This window comes from Macrobrachium nipponense, chromosome 29 (genome assembly GCF_015104395.2).
Source record: "Macrobrachium nipponense isolate FS-2020 chromosome 29, ASM1510439v2, whole genome shotgun sequence".
In the NCBI taxonomy this organism is placed as follows: domain Eukaryota; kingdom Metazoa; phylum Arthropoda; class Malacostraca; order Decapoda; family Palaemonidae; genus Macrobrachium; species Macrobrachium nipponense.
The window spans coordinates 14,991,551-15,010,692 of NC_061092.1; the positions used below are offsets into that span (position 1 = coordinate 14,991,551).

A 19,142-nucleotide genomic window follows, 5' to 3' on the forward strand; every position below is an offset into this window, starting at 1 on the left:
CCTCTTTCTACGGCTCCCAGAGACCTTTCTCCATCCTATCAGGGAGAGAAGAAAGCAAGTATTATTCGATCTCCTTCAACAAATGATCGAGAAAAGAGCGGTGGAACAAGTCGCGGACCTGGGGTCTCCAGGTTTTTACACAGGATTTTCCTAGTACCGAAGCAGTCGTCAGGTTGGCGTCCAGTTCTAGATGTAAGCAGGCTCAATCTTTTCGTGGAAAAGACCAAATTCACGATGGAGACGCCTCATTCTGTTCTGGGAGCCTTGAGACGGGCGACTGGATGGTGTCCTTAGACTTGCAGGACGCGTACTTTCACATCCCGATCCACCCTCTTTCAAGAAAGTATCTAAGGTTTGTCTTAGACAAAAAAGTGTGGCAGTTCAGAGCTATGTGTTTCGGCTGACCACGGCTCCAATGGTGTTCACTGTAGTCATGAAGAACGTGGCGAGGTGGCTACACTCTTCGGGGATAAGAGTTTCCCTGTACCTCGACGACTGGCGTGATCAGAGACGTCGTCGAGAGAGAAGTGTCTGAAGGACTTGCAGTTCACTTTAGCCCTAGCAAAGTCCCTGGGACTTCTTGTCAACCTCGAAAAGTCGCATCTGACCCCGACACAGTCCATCGTGTATCTGGGGATTCAGATGGATTCAGTGGCTTTTCGAGCGTTTCCGTCCCAGGAACGTCAGTGGCTACGCTTAGAAAAAGATCTCAGCCTTCCTAGGGAAACAGGACTTGCTCGGCGAGGGAATGGATGAGTCGGCTGGGAACCATTTCCTCGCTAGAAAGGTTGTTTCCTTGGGAGACTGCACCTAAGGCCTCTAACAATTTTTCCTTGCCGTAGACGAGTGGAAGGCCAAGGACGATCTCAATGCCATATTGAGAATATCGCTTCCGATAAAGAAACCATCTAAGATGGTGGTTGGACCCTCAGAAGCTTCAGGAGGGCGTTGTCCCTAAGTCTTCTGAGCCCGACCTAGTGTTGTTCTCCGACGCTTCCATCACGGGCTGGGGAGCAACACTAGGAGGGAAGGAAGTGTCAGGCTCCAGGAGAGGGGAACAGGTAGCCTGGCATATTAAATGTCAAAGAACTGGCAGCAATATTTCTGTCCCTGCAGTTCTTCGAAAGGAGTTTGAAGAACAAGATTGTTCAGGTAAACTCAGACAATACCACAGCACTCGCTAATTTGAAAAATTCAGGAGAACACACTCCAGAACTTTGTTTTCCCTGGCGAGAGAGATTTCTTGCTGTGGGCAAAGAGAAGGAAATGTGACAATCCTGACGAGGTTCATTGCAGGAGTGCAAAACGTCAGGGCAGATCTTCTTCAGTCGTCGGGAACAAATCCTACCGACGGAATGGACCTTGAACAAAGACGTGTGTCGAGACCTTTGGACGTTGTGGGGACGTCTGGTCGACTTATTTCGCGACGGTCAAGGACCAAGAGACTTCCTCTTTATTGCTCCCCGGTCCTGGATCCAGAAGCGATCGCGGTAGACGCGTTGCTTTGGAATTGGACGGGTCTAGACCTGTACGCCTTCCCACCATTCAAGTTTTTGGGGAAGTCATGAGGAAGTTTGCGGCCTCAGAAGGGACGAGGTTGACCCTGATCGCTCCGAGTGGCCAGCGAGAGAATGGTTCACAGAGGTCATGTCTTTCCTTGTAGACTTTCCAAGGACATTGCCCTGGAGGAAAGATCTACTCAAACAGCACTTCGAAAGGTTTCACCAAAACCTCTCCGCTCTGGGTCTGACTGCGTTCAGACTATCGAAAAGTTGGCCAGAGCGAGAGTTTTTCGAAAGCAGCTGCGAGAGCAATCGCACATGCAAGACGTGCTTCCACAAGAGCTGTTTACCAATCGAAGTGGGCTTCCTTCAGGGCATGGTGTAAAAAGGAGGGAGTTTCCTCTTCCTCGACCTCTGTGAACCAGATAGCTGATTTTCTGCTCTTTCTCAGGAATGTGCAGAAATTAGCGGTCCCTACCATCAAGGGATATAAAAGCATGTTGTCAGCGGTTTTTAGGCACAGAGGCCTTGACCTTTCTGACAACAAGGACATTCATGACCTTTTAAAATCTTTCGAGACTTCGAAGATTCCTCAAATGAGGACCTCCGTCATGGAACCTTGACGTGGTTCTTAAGTTCCTTATGTCAAGTCCTTTCGAACCGCTTCAGGCAGCGTCTCTTCGAAACTTGACAAGGAAGGCTCTTTTCCTAATTCTCTTGCGACGGCTAAGAGAGTTAGTGAGATTTAAGCGTTTAGTAATTTAATGGGATTCAAAGGAGACAATGCTGTCTGCTCGTTGAACCCAACTTTCTTGGCGAAGAATGAAAATCCTTCGAATCCTTGGCCGAAAACTTTCGAGATCAAGGGTATGTCAAGTCTGGTGGGCCAAGAACCAGAGAGAGTCCTGTGCCCGGTCAGGGCTCTCAAGTTCTATGTACATAGCAACAAAAGAGGTAAGAGGTCCCTCAGGTAATCTCTGGTGCTCTGTGAAGAGACCAGAGTTACCTTTATCGAAGAATGCTGTTGCTTTCTTTTCTCAAGGGACGTCATTAAGGAGGCTCATTCATCTTTCCAGAAGGACGGATTTGAGCCTCTTACGAGTTGAAAGCTCACGAAGTTCGAGCTGTCGCTACCTCTCTTGCCTTCCAAAAAAGAACATGTCAATCAAGGACATTCTTGATTGCACCTTTTGGAGGAGTAACTCCGTCTTCGCCTCACATTACCTAAGGGATGTGAGAACGATTTATGACGATTGTAATTCACTGGGGCCATACGTTTCTGCGGACACAGTCTTGGGGTCCGGAAGTAGCTCTTTCCCTATCCCTTAGTTAGGCTTAGGTTAGTTTTGTTGTTGTGTTTTTAGGTTGTGGTGAGTCTTATGTGAAGATCTCCCATCCTTTGGTTAGTTTTAAGGGGTTTTTTGAATTGTTGGAGGTCAGGTGGTGGTCAGTTGCTTCGTTGCCTCATATGTATGGCCTCGATGGTCTTGTCACGTTGAGGTCTCGTACCCGTTGACAGATCATCCAGAGCGCACCAGCACTACAGGTCTCCACCTGGCTGGCAACTCTGATTTAAGCAAAAGCAGCCTTAAGGGGACCGTCCGCTATGATGTCTATTTTTTTATTTATTACGCAAAATACATAATTTTCATATATGTTTTAGATATATATAATACCTTCATCATATAAAAATTTCAAGTCATTTGATCAAAAACTTTTCGTTTTATTAGCAAAAATCATGATTTAAAAAAAAAAAATGGTAGAGTTTTCTCCGCTAATATGACATCAGTTGTATTGAAAATCATACCATAAAAACTTCTTTTATATACGAAAAAAACAATTCTGTGTGGCAGAATTTGATTTTTAATTTTTTATTTTTTATGAATTTTTTTTTTTTTTTTAGTCTAGACACTCAAAAAATTCTAAAAAAAAAAAGGAAAAAAAGATATCAAAATTCTTCACACAAAATTATATTTTTATTCTCTTTTCCAATGATATCTTTCTCTCTAAAATGGATAATAAATAACCGAGTAATAGTTACCGACCATGCGCATAAGTATGTTTTGAGTTATGAGCTCCCAAAGATTTGCTATGTAAATTTTCGCTTTTTTCTTATAAAAGTCAAAAACAACATTATTATAATTACTTTATTGTACTTTTTATTGTTGATTTCTACATCAAGGATCGTGGTCCTACCCCTAAAAGTGGTGTTAGTACCCTCACTGTGACACCAGATAATGATGTTGACGGCGAGACATGAGACAATGAGGGCAGCTGAAAACAATTAAGTTTTTGTGTTTTTTCTTTCAGCACAACTCCTGGCCTTCGCTTAATTTGCTAGCATAGTTGCTGAGTAGCCTTCTTGATCTTAGGTAACTTCGGCATTGCTATAAGTTTACTAAGAAGTTATAAAAACAACGTAAATAGCTAGTAACCAAACGCAAGTGTCTACGCGCATGTAACCGCTTGACGTCTGTGGCGTAACTGAGTCATTCTCCGAGTCTCGCCTAAATAACCACCTCTTGAGCAGCTCGCTTCTCGCCCAGTGTCACACTACCTTTCATGCTACAGATGTATGAGAATTTCGAAAAAAATTCTTAAAAAATCGCTGTATATGCAAAAATAAACACACAAAAAACGATTCTGTCAAACTCAAGTCTACAGACGACGCAGTTACGATGACGTCATCATTTAAAAAACCGCTATATCTTCATTATTTGTGAAAATAATTGGCTGAAACTTCTTGGAAAGCATGCACGGCATGTTTCTGCATAGATACAAGTAATAACTCGATTTTTTATTTTTTCAAATTGACATGTCATCCGCCATAGCGGACGGTCCCCTTAAGTGACAGTAATCACATAGTCTACTTTGCAAACAGGTGAGGAACCAAGATGTATATCATCTACTTAATTTAAGTTTCCTAAAAAATCCTATTCTGTCTCTTCCCACCATCCGAAGGTGGGATTCAGCTATATATATCTGTCAGTAAGTGGCATGAACAAAATGTTATTTTATTATACAATTAAGTTTGTTCATACTTACCTGGCAGATATATATAATAAATTTGCCCCGCCCTCCTCCCCTCAGGAGACATGGCATTAATAAATATGAATAGAAAATGGGAATGGTTCCTGATATCCGCCTCCCAGCGGCGGGAATGGGTACTACCACCTGGCCGCCCACTGCGTGTGCCGCGAGTTTTGAAATTCTGTCGGACTTCAGAAAATACAGCTATATATATATCTGCCAGGTAAGTATGAACAAACTTAATTGTATAATAACAATAACATTTTTCTTAGGATTTTTTTACGATGTTCCGGCTTATGACGATTGTCGGCTTACGACGTGTCTCAAGAACGGAACCCCCGTCGTAACCCAGGGACTGTCTTTACTAGCCATACAGGATGTACCTTCATTAACAGACTTAGTCCATTCCATTAGGCATCAAAGTGCATTATTTATGTTTACGAAGCATAAATGTGTTGCAGTCATACCCTTAAATAAATTGTCCTTAAAGCAAGTGAATTTTTCCATAATAAATATGTAATGGGAATTGGATTGATCCAATTCTAACCTTCTAAAATACAAGAAATGAACACATTTTAACTAAATTTGTTAAGACTTATAGAAATTAGAAGAAACAAAAAAAATTGAAAGATGAAATAAACATTTCACTTTACCTGCAATTATGTTGTATGTACTTGATAAGGTCAAATTTATTCTCTTGTGAGTTTAGCTATTGTTGAGACTTTCTAATTCTTTTGCAATGTGATGATGGAAACCAGACAAATTTCTGTACTGTACTATATATAGTTTAGAGAAACATTGCAGACTATTTTCTTGTGCTTTTAAACACTGCAAAAATGTCTTTCATAAATTTCATGTAGGAAACTTGTTTGGCTATTATAACCAAGATTGAGCTTTTATATGTAAATTTATACTTACAGGAACTAGCTCATTGCGTCGTGGAGCGCAGTTGAAACGCAAGTTTCCCGATTTGATATTCCAGAGTGTCAGAGGTAACCTCAATACACGTTATACGAAACTAGTTGACGCTGATGACTATGCTGCACTAGTCCTTGCAGTTGCTGGAGTTGTTAGGATGGGATGGAAAGAAAGAATATCTGAGGTCTGTACTTGTTCACACACAAGGCTGTTTTAATATTATAGACTTTTGAAAAAAAATTTCTCCCAACTGTTTGTGTAGGTGAAGGTTAGTAATTAAATGTACAGAAATCATCCCAGTATGTTCTGATTACAGTATGCGTAATCTACTCTGAGGCAGAATTATTCACGTAATGTTACATTATCATACTATCCTACTATAAGATTTGATGTTACAGCAATCACCCACTACAGATTGTGTGAAGCTAATCATAAGATATTGCACAAGCAGAGAATCTCCAGTTTTACATCATATTGATTATAGAGTGACTTCAAAATATCCTGTATCATAATTTTGTTCATGCAACTTACCTGTCAGATATATATATAGCTGATAATTCCGACGACCGACAGAATTTAAAACTTACGACACACGTAGTGGGAGTCAGGTGGTTAGTACCCATTCCCGCCGCTGGGAGGCGGGTATCAGGAACCATTCCCATTTTCTATTCATAATTTTTCTGTCGCCGGTGTTGTGAACATCTGTTTACAGCACCTCCGTCTGGATTTGGAAACTTTTGGCTACTTGAGTATCCCTTTTGGTTCTTTTTTGGATTAATTGACTTGGATCGGTGGCTAGGCACACGTTATTAGTGTGGCTAGGCACACGTTATTAGTGGATTGATTTGATTTTGGTTTGGATTTCTCTTGGATAATATGTCAGGGTCTAGTACAGCTAGCGCTAGATTTTGCTCTAGGACTGATTGTAGAGGTAGGCTACTGAAAGCTTCAGTAGACCCACATACGGTATGTAAGGGTTGCAGGGAGCATGAATGTGTGTATGAAAGCCGTTGCAAGGAGTGCGAAAGATTAACAGATTCTGAGTGGAAGGCGTATGAGACCTATCTTAGGAAACTTGAAAAGGATAGGTTAAGGAGGTCTTCCTCCAGGAGTGTTTCAGGTGTGCAAGAAATTAATGTTTCTCCTGTTAACCCTCCTTCTGTTAATGCTCCTAACCCTGTAGTGTTGCCTCCGGGCCCTGAAGCAGTGTCAGTAGTGAGTAATACTTTGTCCTTAATTTTGGAGTCGATTCGAAATTTAGAATCGAAAGTGTTGGCTCTTGAGAGCAAAAGTGATGTGCAGAAGTGCAGTGATACCCCTTGTGTAGTGGAGGGTGCGTCAGATCGGCCTCGTTTCGCCTCTAGGCCTGGACCTCTGCTTGACTCCCAGGACCCGGGGAGGGAGCATGTCGAAAGCCGAAGGAGGGTTACAAGGAACCCCCACCGATCTGGCGTGCCTTCGGCAGTTACTGATGAAAATCCCCAGACTGCCAGGGAGCGTGCGCGTGCACGTCTCCTCAAGGAGTGTTTTTCGTCATCAGAGGCTTCATCCCCACGTAAAGGGTGGAGTTCTCACGGTGCTTCCCGTCCACTGAAAAGGACGGCGCGTGTTGGTGACGCTTCACGTCCTAGTTCTCCGGAACTGCGATCTTCTCCTGACAGTGCGTTCGCTGCTTTTCCGCCGCAGAAAAGGCGTAGAGAGTCTTCGGACCTGGATTCGGGTAGTTCGTGCGAGCGATATAGTCGCTCTGGAGCTCGGGAGGAGGCCGTGCCTGGGAGGAGGAGGGAGGTGTCCCCTCGCCGCTCTCCTGCTCACAGGATCAGTCCCTCCCCAGAGCAGGAAGATTCGCCAACCAAGAGGATGCTTCAGTCACTGCAGCAACAACTTCAGGACGTTCTTGCTTCTAGAGAGTCTCTTCCGCGTCGTAGAAAGGACGAGAAGCTTCCTGTGAAGAAGTCAAGACCTTCTCTTTCTCCTCGCTCGCCTCTCTCTTCGTTCGAGTCTCCCTCTAGAGTTCGTTCTGCTCCCCAGCAGCTCTCTAGAGGAGGTGAGAAGTTTGTTTCTCGCTCTCAGGATGAGATATCTCCCGCTCGCAAGTCTTCGAATGTTCGTAAGCGAGCTGTGGACGCTGAGCGCGCTTCTGTGCAAGTGGAGCGCGCTTCCGTTGCCGCCAAACGCGCACCTGTTGTTGATAAACGTGCACCAGTGGACGGCGGCCGCGCGCCAGTGGACGCCAAGCGTGCACTAGTGGACGCTCGGTGTGCGCCAGTGGACGCCAGGCGTGCATTAGTAGATGTCGAGCGCGCACCTGTCGGCGCCAAACGTGTGGCTTCGGACGCCAAGCGCGCGCTGGTGGACGCCAGTTCCTCACCAACGCAAGTTCAGGTGGAAGAGGGAACCCTACCTGTTCGTCATTTGTCTTCAGGATTACCTCCAACTTCTCCAGTTTCTGAGGAAGGAGTTAGCGATGATTTAGTCGAAGCAGAGGAAGAGCAGCAGCCAGCTCCTGTCTCATCGGACTATAAAGTTTTGATGCGTCTTCTACAGTCGGAGTTTGGAGAAACTTTCCAACCGGAAGCCCCTCGTACTCCCCCTTCTCAATTTTCTTTTAAAGCATCGAAGGTATCGGGGTTCGTTAAAATGAAGAAGTCGCTTTCCACGAAGCAAGCGTTCCGGAAAGTCCATGATTGGATGGAGAAGAGGAAAGCGTCAGGAAAGTCCTCTTTGGCTTTACCGCCATCAAGACTCTGCGGTAAAAGGAGGCATGTGGTACGAGACGGGAGAGGACGTAGGTGTTAAACTACCAGCCTCTGCTCAGGGTGATTCGGGAGCATCGTGGACGCTTCCAGAAGAGCCCTTCTGTCTTCATCAAAAGTCACTTGGACCCATATAACGAATTCGACTTCCATCTAAAAGGCCTCTTCAGGACTCTGAGGTCTTCAACTTTCTCGACTGGTGTCTTGGAGTTTTGGATGCCAGGTCAAGGAGTTCTGATACCATAGTCTGGGGGAGCTGTCCAGTGTACTTTCTTGTATGGACAAGGCTGTCAGGGATGGTTCTGAGGAGTTGGCTACTCACTTTAGCTCGGGGATTCTCAAGAAGAGAGCACTCTTCTGTAACTTCACAGCCAAATCCGTCTCTCCAGCGCAAAAGGCGGACTTGCTCTTCGCTCCGTTTTCAGACCATCTCTTCCCCCAGACTATGGTTAAGGACATAGCATCGAGCCTTCAGGAGAAGGCAACGCAAGATCTTCTGGCTCAGTCTTCTAGAAGACCAGCAGCTGCTTCCTCTTCTGGCGTTTCTTTACCAAGAAACCGAAGCCCTTCGTACTGGATCTTCCTCGAAAACAGCCTCTCGAGGAAGAGGCTCTTCCAGAGGGAAAACCCTGCTCCGTCAAAGAGTAGGAAGTGATTTGGAAGTCCTTCAGACGCCGGTAGGAGCCAGGCTTCTTCTGTTTGCGAAAGCCTGGGAAGAGAGAGATGCCGACCCTTGGTCGCTAGATATGTGAGGAAGGGATACAGGATTCCGTTCTTGAAGTCACCCCCGCTATCCTCAACACCAAAGGATTTGTTCTCCCTCGTATCGAGGAGAGAAACAGAAAGTGCTTTTCGATCTGCTAGAACAAAATGATCAAGAAGCAAGCGGTGGTGGAACAGGTCTTCGACCTGGAATCTCCAGGCTTTTACAACCGTCTGTTTCCTAGTGCCGAAACAATCGGGGGGGTGGCGACCCGTCCTCGATGTCAGCAGCCTAAACCTCTTCGTCACAAAGAAGAAATTCAAGATGGAGACGCCTCAATCTGTGCTGTCAGCTTTGAGGGACCGGGGGATTGGATGGTCTCACTAGACCTCCAAGGGGACGCGTATTCACGTCCCCATCCATCCCCAATCAAGGAAAAATTTACTTGCGATTTTGTCCTGAAGGGAAGGTATTCCAATTCAGGGCACTTGCTTCGGTCTGACCACAGCGCCGATGGTTTTCACCATTCTGATGAAGAACGTGCAAGGTGCTTCATCGGAGAATATAAGGATCTCTACTCCCTAGACGGATGGCTTTATTCGAGCTTCACGCGAGACCGGTGTATGGAGGACCTGCACACGACCATGTCGTTAGCGAGTCATGGGCTCCTGGTAAACCGCGAAAAGTCGCATTGACTCCTTCTCAATCTTAGTCTATCTGGGGATTCAGATGGACTCAGTGGCTTTTCGGGCTTTCCGTCCCAGGGCGACAACTTCAATGTTGGAAAAAAGTGGCGACCTTTCTGGGGAAGGAAACATGCTTCGGTGTAGGGAATGGGAAGGATGAGCCTGTGGGGACCATTTCTCACTGGAGAAGTTGTTTCTCTGGGAAGGTTGCACCTCAGACCTCTTCAATTCTTCCTAGCCAACAATTGGAAGAACAAAACAAGATCTGGAGGCGATCTTGTGTTTAACGAGAGAGGTGAAGGATCACCTAAGTTGGTGGTCAGATCCCCCCCCCCACGGAAGCTCGCAGAAGGCTCTACTCTCAAACTTCGGAACCCGACCTAGTGTGTTTTCCGACGCGTCGTCCACGGGTGGGGAGCAACACTAGGAGGGAAAGAAGTGTCGGGCACCTGGAGAGGGGAACAGGTGCCCTGGCACATCAATCTGAAAGGAGCTGTCAGCGATTTACCTGCGCTCAGTTCTTCCAGGAGGAAATATCCGGCAGTCATTTCAGATCAACTCGGACAAAACACACAGCACTGGAATACCTAAGAAATCAAGGGGGACTCACTCGCCTTTCTCTGTTTGCCATCGCAAAGGAAACTCCTTTATGGGGCGAAAGCGCCAAGACGTCACTATCCTGACAAGGTCGTCGGGAGTACAGAATGTTCGAGCGGACCTTCTCAGTCGACGAGGACAGCTTTGCGACAGAGTGGACCCTTCACCAGGAGGTTTGCCAGTCGCTGTGGAAATGTGGGTTGTCCGCAGGTGGATGTCTTCGCAACTTCCAGGACGAAAAAGACTTCAGCTGTATTGCTCCCCAGTTCTGGACCCGGGAGCAGTCGCAGTAGACGCCCTACTTGGAGTGGTCGGGTCTAGACATTACGCGTTTCCCACGCTCAAGATCCTCGGGGAAGTGATGAGAAGTTCGCGGCATCGGAAGGAGCGAGGATGACATCATCGCCCCCCCTCTGGCCAGCAGCCGACTGGTTCACAGAGGTGAGTCCTTCTTGGTAGACTTTCGAGGGACTCTGCCCTTAAGGAAAGATCTACTCAGACAGACCCACTTCGAGAGGTACCACCAAAAACCTCCCCGCTCTGAGTCTGACTGCGCTCAGGACTATCAAGAAGTTGGCCAGAGCGAGGGGTTTTTCAAGACCTGTGGCGAAGGCGATTGCCCACCGCAAGGAGGCCCCCTCAATCGCTCTGACAATCGAAGTGGGGCGTCTTCAGATCCTGCAGGAAGGAAGGGCATTTCCTCCACCACAACCTCTGTGAGCCAGATAGATGACTTCCTTCTTTATCTGAGGAGAGGAAGTGAAGTTAGCTGTTCCAACTATTAAAGGCTACAGGAGCGTGCTTTCTGTAGTCTTCAGGCCAGAGGACTCGATTTGGGACTAATAATAAAGGACTTCATGATCTCATTAGATCTTTCGAGATAAGAAGGTCATCCAGCCTAAAGTACCCTCGTTGAACTTGGATGTGGTGCTCAAGGTTTTATGTCAAAGGTCACTTCGAAACCGCTTCATTCAGTTTCTCTAGGAATCTGACGAAGAAAACGATCTTCCTAACCGCTCTGGCGACGGCGAAGAGGGTTAGCGAAATCCCAGGCCATTAGCAAGCAGATGGGTTTCGGACAATAATGCGATTTGTTCTTTTAAGTCCTGCGTTCTTAGCAAAGAACGAGAATCCTTCCAACCGTGGCCGAGGACCTTTGAAATTCAAAGGGTTGTCAGAGATAGTGGGAAATGAACGTGAGAGATTCCTGTGTCCTGTCAGGGCTTTAAAGTTCTATCTGCAGATGACAAAGCTTGCAGAGGTTGTCCGACAATTTATGTTTAGTGAGGAAGCCTGATCTTCCTATGTCGAAGAACGCACTGGCGTCTCATCAGAAGTACGGATTAAAGAAGCTCATGATAAGTGCAGTGATAGTGATTTGAAGCTTCTGAAAGTGAAAGCTCACGAGGTGAGAGCCATGCCTTTACTTCGTAGCTTTTCACAAAAATATGGCACTCAAAGATATTTTGAATGCCACATTTGGAGAAGCAATTCGGTGTTCGCTTCACACTACCTGCGGGAGGTGAAAGTGACATACGAAAATGCTTCTCCTCGGACATACATTTGCTGCGGACTTGTTTTGGGGGCAGGAGGTAACACTCATCCTATATTCCTTTAGGGATTAGGGGGGTTTTTAACTTGTGTTTAAGGTTTGTGGGGTGACCGCCTGGGGCGGGTATCCCTTCCATTAGCTAGTTAAAAATGGGATACCTTTGGTAAACTAAGCCATGTGGTTGTATTTTTGTCTCGTTTTGCCTCATTAGTATGGCCATGGTATGGTCACGTCGTGGTCTCGCCCCTGTGAAGATCATCTGGAGTGCACCAGTCTTCATAGGTCTCTACCTTGTGGCTGGAAACTCTAGTAGCACAAGCAGACTTACGTGCGTAATCACGAAGCCAGCTATGCTAACAGGTAAGGAACCAAGGTATTCAAATATCTGCATATAGTGTTTCCTAAATCCTCTATTCTGTCTCTCCCCACCACAAAGGTGGGATTCAGCTATATATATATCTGCCAGGTAAGTTGCATGAACAAAATGATATTGTATACAATTAAGTTTGTCATATTACCTGGGCAGATATATAATTAATTACCTGCCCACTCCCCTCAGGAGACAGTGGAAATAAACAATTATGAATAGAAAATGGGAAAATGGTTCCTGATACCCGCCCTCACAGTGGGCGGGGAATGGGTACTAACCACCTGACTCCCACTGCGTGTCGTAAGTTTTAAATTCTGTCGGTCGTCGGCCCAATTATCAGCTATATATATATCTGCCAGGTAAGTATGAACAAACTAATTGTATCATTACAATATCATTTTTAGATTGCAATTCCCACCCCCTGAACACCTGAACAAGCCCTGGTCACCTTACCAGCCCGAACATCATTTATTAAAAAATTTACCAATCTTTGGTTAAAATAAACGATCAGTGTTGCCAATCTCCTGGCAAACACCCTCGTTTACCCTAGTTACCAGCCCACCGGTGATAGCCCTGCACAGGCCGGTCACACCTGCCCTCTCACGTCAATCACTTATCGTTCGCGGTGGAGTACAGATGTATCCACAGCGAAACTCCCTTTTTGGTCTTGCCCGGCTTTCATTTGCACCTTTGATTTGATGATTTGGTGACGAATTACGCATCCCTTGGATACAGTTGGATTGCTCTTAAGACTTGTCATCAGACATTGATCTGCAAAGGAAGAAAACAACACAAGCTAACGACAAGACTACTGCATTCTCGGCCACGGACATCACAGAAAACGACGAGCGGAAGTTCAACAACGTATCGTCTTTGCCAACAATGCAAGAAAAAGGATGAGTACCGATGACACGATAGTCATCATTATGCGTAAATGTAGGGCCTGTCAAATATAATGTAAAGACCCAGATGTTTGGAATGTCAGGAGTGGTCTTTGGACCAGATGTTAGGGTATCTCAAACGTAGGAAAGGTCTCGTATCAAGAAGTAAGTGTAGGCAGAAGAGACTAACGTAGATCAAGATAAAGACCTAGAGGACGGTTGCTCTTTAAGAGACGAGAGTAGGGCTGACATCGAGTATGACATCTCTGTTACCGATTTTATGTCAAAGATTAGTGAGGATGATCGAGCAATAGGGATACTGAAATACTAATCGTTCTTTCCAGCTCCCCCGCCTGTTTCCAGAACAGCCCTAACTGGTGCTGGGGGTTATGGGGATCCGCAAGCCCACAGGGCAGGATCCGCGTCCCCCCCTGGCGCGGAGAGGCATTTGTTTGCAGCAGATTCCCCTTCCTCGGTGTGTAAGTTCTCAGGATGATAAAAACTTAGGTCAGATATAGACGAGTAGGGGATAATAGGCTACATAGTGTTTAGTTTAGGAAGAGAAGTGCAGGCTTCTTCGGGTCGGTTTTTCTATTAAAAGTAGTAGTTATAGAGGCACAGTGTCCTTAGAGCATCTTTAGGCTTTTTTCCTGCTTCGAGTTCCTTGAATCAGAAGCTTTTAGGCCATGGTTGTCTTTCAGATATGCTCCTTCGTCTTTAAGGTTAACTTTTCCTTCTACTTATACGATACGATAATTGGTTAATATCAAAACTAATTCTCCGTTAATGTATATGACTTACGATATTCAGTATGGAGAGAACTCGAATAAATTAACTACCGGTTAGCCTAGTGTTCACGATGATATATCGTGCATAATTCAGTAGCCTAGCCTAGCCTAAAGTATTCGCTGTACAAACATATCGGTAGTTATTTTTATATTGGCTACGTGTAGGCTCAAGGCATTCTGACTTTCGGATAATTCAGTACAGGTGTAATTGAAAACGAACGAGAATCCGATCTGAGGATAATTAATATGAATGTAATCGAACAGAATGGAAGATCGGATTCTGTCCGACTAAAGCATTATAATTGTATTATATGTATCATCATATTAGCGTAGTATAAACACTAACTCGGCAGTCATTCACTGGAAATCAGCGGAGACGAATACGGGTTGCGTCGCCGTATCCATCTTATTCTCTCCTGATTGCCTAAAATGACTAACGTAAACAAAAACAAAACACATTATGCCAAGTTTGTACAAACGTCTTGAAGGAGACGTGTGTTCAACTGTTGACATTTAACATAGTCATGAGGTATCTAGCTGGGCATATAATCAGATGTCAGATATAAGGAATTCGTATGTATGACGTCTCATACGTTTAATCGGACTATTGCGTCAGTAATTACATTACGATTATTGTCAATAACGGTTAACAAAAACTTATTACCCAGTAGTATTATCAAATTACAATGACAAATGAAATTAATATTAGGCCTAATAAAGTTAATTTAATTATCTTTAAATATTATTTTATTACTTTTCAATTAAATTACAATTACACTAGCTTGTCGTCAAACAGCACTATTGTAAGGAGGTGTGGCTTAGACAGACAAGGATGCCGGCTAGTCTGTTTTTGTATTTTTGTTGTTTTTTTTCCTTGGCTCAGATTTCAACCATATCACTTTGGTCTCGGCTAATGTTTTTGTCCTAGTTAGCATATTAATTTGAATATGGGATACTTAACTTATGGAACGAAGTCATACTGTTCGTCTTACGAGTAATTTAAGACCAAAATTTTGACTGATACGTCTCATTGGGAGCTAGTTTTTCCCTCCGGGTAGATGGCGTTAAATTTAGGATTCCGTTCGTTTTTCACTCGTTTTCATAGGTATTTTACGAACCTTACACTGTATATACTTTATAATCCTTGTCTGTGTAAAAAACAACAGTAATGAGCTTTTTTCTTTTTGCTATAGTTTCTTTTACCACGGCTGCGTTGAATTCATACTAAAAAGCTCGGGACTTCTGTCCAGGTTGCTGATGCACGTAATTTTGCTTTATAGCTTCAGCTGCAGGTTTATAAAACGTGAATACAGTAATTACCGTCGCACGCGAATGAATACAATAACGGATGTTGCTATCGGATTCGATTACTGTCACACGCTGATCAATACAATAAAGTGATGTTGTTATAGAAGTCGATCGCATTAACAAGAAGTTCTCGTTCGGTTGTTCATAGCTGTACGGAGTTATACGAGTATATTATCGTTAAGATAATACCCTTTTAACTTAGAAGAGGGTCAATTTACGGAGGTGGAGATGTTAGACGATGTTTCTCTAATCTCTCTCTCTCCTCTCTCTCTCTCTCTCTCGTCTCTCTCTCTCTCTCTCTCATCTCTCCTCTCTCTCTCTCTCTCACTTCCCTGATTTTATATTCTCTCTTTATCCTAGACGATTGTATTTCTCTCTCTCTCTCTCTCTCTCTCTCTCTCTCTCTCTCTCTCTCTCTCTCTCTCTTACTTTTCTGATTTCATATTCTCTCATCCTATTTTCCACGCTCTCCTAACACTGGACTCATTGTGCAACAGAGGTTTTTCTTCCTGTCACACCTTTTCAAACTTTGTCAATTTCCCTTCAGCGCTGACTGACCTCATAGGTCCCAATACTCTGGCCTTTGGCTAAACCTTAAATTTCTATTTTAAACTCAACAATCTTGCTGTCTGAGTTAGTATTAGAGTAGGGAGCGAATATTAGGAATATGTATAAGGTATTCATGATATGATATATCACGAGAAAGGATTTTAAGTATTTGGACAGATAGGAAAGAACATGTCTGGGTCTATCTGAGGGTATTCTTCCAAGTGCCAACCAGGCAGAGTACAGACAGGCAGGTACAACACTACAAGAGAGGACATCACTACGATCGACGACACCGTCGCAGACGCACGTCCGATGGACATGGTTGTCTCCTCCGTACATGAGAGGCCTAAGCCACATGGGAGGTCTTCAGAGTTTCCCGTCCATACATGAGAGGCCGAGAGCCACAAATGGGAGGTCTTCAGATTCCCTCCATACTTGAGAGGCCGAGAGCCACATGGGAGGTCTTCAGTTTTTCCTCTACTCAGGTGAGGCACATAGCCAGCTGAGAGGAAACAGGTTTGTATCCCTCCCGCACTCAATGAGTTTTGACCTTAGGGTAGAGGTGCAGGGAGTTTTCCCTCCACATATGGGAGGCCTAGAGGCCACACATGGGAGATTAGTTTGGACGAGTGACAAATGAACTTGAGACTGACCCGCGTACTCAATTATATTGACTGACAACTGGTACAGTGGAGGGCCGAGTAGATTTGATTCCCCACCTCCAAATTAATGTTGTTAATCGGGCTTGTTCAGGTGTTCAGGGGGTGTATTGCAATATGAAGTTTTTATTGTAAAACTAATATTGTAATACCTACCTGAACACCTGAATGATTCCCACCCTCCTCCCCTCTCATACAGAGTTATTGAGTTATGATTGACGTGAGAGGGCAGGTGTGACCGGCCTGTGAGGCAGGGCTATCATCGGTGGGCTGGTAACTAGGTAACGAGGGTGTTTGCCAGGAGATTGGCAACACTGATCGTTTATTTTAACCAAAGATTTGGTAAATTTTTAATAAATGATGGTTCGGGCTGGTAAGTGACCAGGGCTTGTTCAGGTGTTCAGGTAGGTATTACAATATTAGTTTTACAATAAAAACTTCATTTTGTTCATGAAACTTACCTGTCAGATATATATATAGCTGTATTTTCCGAAGTCCGACAGAAATTAAAAAACTTACGACACACGTAGTGGGAGTCAGGTGGTTAGTACCCATTCCTGCCGCTGGGAGGCGGGTATCAGGAACCATTCCCATTTTCTATTCATAATTTTTCTGTCGCCGGTGTTGTAAACACAGTTTTCAGCACCTCCGTCTTGAATTTAGGAAACTTGGCTACTATAAGTACCCCTTTTTGATTTTTTGGTATCTTGACTTTTGGATCGGTGGCTAGGCACACGTTAATTGTGGATTTGATTGATTTTGGCTTGATTTCTCTTTAAATAAGATGTCTGGTTCTAGTTCGGCTAGCGCCAGGTTTTGTACCAAGAGTGATTGTCGAGTTAGGCTACTGAAAGCATCAGTAGACCCTCATACTTTGTGTAAGAGTTGCAGGGAGCATGATTGTATGTATGAAAGTCGCTGCAAGGAATGTGAGTGTCTTTCAGATTCTGGATGAAGAGCGTATGAGTCCTATCTTCATAAGCTTGAACGGGATAGGTTAAGGAGGTCTTCCTCCAGGAGCGTTTCAGGTAAACGTCAGGAAATTCATGTTTCTCCTACTAACCCTCCTTTAATCACTACTCCTAACCCTGTAGTGTTTGCCTTCGGACCCTGAAACCAGTGTCTGTGGAGGGGTAATACCCTTACGCTTATCTAGAGTCATTTGGTAATTTAGAATCTAAAGTGCTCGCCTTAGAAGGCAAAAGTGAAGGTGCAAAGTGCAGTGACAGTGCTCCTTCGTTTGTGGAGGGTGCGTCAGATCGGCCCCATTTTCGCCTCTAGGCCTAGACCGCTGCCGGACTCCCAGGTTTCAGGGAGAGGGCATGTCGAAAGCTGCAGGAGGGTTACGGGGAACGCCCACCGATCTGACGTGCCTTCAGCAGTATCTGTTGACGCTACCCAGACTGCCAAGGAGCGTGGGCGTGCACATCTCCTCAAAGAGTGTTTCTCTTCTTCAGAGGCTTCCTCCCCGCACAAGGGGTGGAGCTCTCAGTCAGTTTCACGCCCGCTGAAAAGGAGCGTTGGTGATCGTGACGCTTCACGTCCAGTTTTTGCTCTCGAGCGGCGATCTTCGCCTGAGTGTGTGTTCGCAGCCTTCCCGCCACAGAAGAAACTTAAAGAGTCATCGGATGATGACTTTTTTGAGCGCCCCAGTCGCTCCCGAGCGCGTTCTGCGGCAGTTCCTGGGAGAAGGAACAAGGCGTCCCCTCGCCCCTCGCCTTCTCACAGGATCAGCCCGTCACCTGACAAGGAATCTTCTCCTACTGAGAAGATCCTGCGCTCGTTGCAGCAACAACTTGCTGATGCTCTTTCTAAGAGAGGGACGCAACCACGTCCCCGGAGAAAGGATGACCGTCTACCAGTGAAGAGATCTAGAAGGTCTCCCTCTCCTTCTCCTCGCTCGTCTCTCTCTCCACTTTCTTCTCCTGCTAGAGTTCGTGCGGCTCCCCAGCGGCTCTCTAGAGGACGTGAAGAGGAAGTTTACACAAGCTCTTGCGCATGAAGCGGTATTACCCGCCTCGTAAAACTTGCTGTGCGAGATCTCGATATTTGCTGTGGGACGTCGGGCGGTGCAAGTTTCAGGTCGTTGACAAAGGCCCGACGGCAAGAAGTTTTTTTCGTCAATTAGGCCGAGCGCCAGGTGACAACTAAGAGTGCACCAGCGGAAGCAGAGCGCGCACAAGATGTTAAGCGCGCTTTAGTGAACGTCATACGCACGCCAGTGGACGCCAAGCGTGCACCAGCGGACGCCAGCAGCGCGCGAGTGGACGCCAATCCTGCGCCAGTAGCAGCCAAGCGCGCGCCAGTGGATGCCAGGTGTGCGCCAGTGGATGCCAGGTGTGCGCCAGCGGACGCAGGTCGTGGACGCGGATGTGGATTTTCATCGCGACGATTTTCACCTCCCACCTGTTTTGAGGATACTTTGCAAGTTACTTAGGGAACTTAGAGAGGCAACCGGAGTTTCTATTAAGGAGTCAGCTTTGCCTTCCACTTCACAGCAACGCTCCTCTTGGAAACTTAGACCAGATAGTCTTGGTTCAGCCTTACTTCCTCCGACTTCACCCGTGTCGGAAGCAGAGGTTAGCGACGCTTCGGTTGAAGTTGATGATGAGAAACCGTTGGCGGCGGTCTCTTCTGACTACCAGGTATTGACACCCGCCTTCTTCAATCGGATTTGGAGAATACTTTTCATCCTGAAGCTCCTCGCTCTCCTCCCTCTCAACTTTCTTCTTCTAAGATCAACAAAGTCTCGGCATTTGTCAGAATGAAGAAGTCCCTTTCGTCAAAGAGGGCTCTTCGTAAAGTCCATGACTGGATGGAGAAAAGGAAGTCTCAGGGAAAGA

The 19,142-nt window shown here is 45.5% G+C and overlaps 1 protein-coding gene across 1 annotated transcript in view; it reads left to right on the forward strand.

Moving 5' to 3' along the window:
- Nucleotides 1–19,142, forward strand: part of LOC135206023 (porphobilinogen deaminase-like) — a 39,220-nt gene that overhangs the window by 4,421 nt on the left and 15,657 nt on the right. The window contains exon 2 of the mRNA XM_064237193.1: nt 5,453–5,634. Coding sequence (XP_064093263.1) covers nt 5,453–5,634 — 182 coding nt within the window. The remainder of the gene's footprint in view (nt 1–5,452; nt 5,635–19,142) is intronic.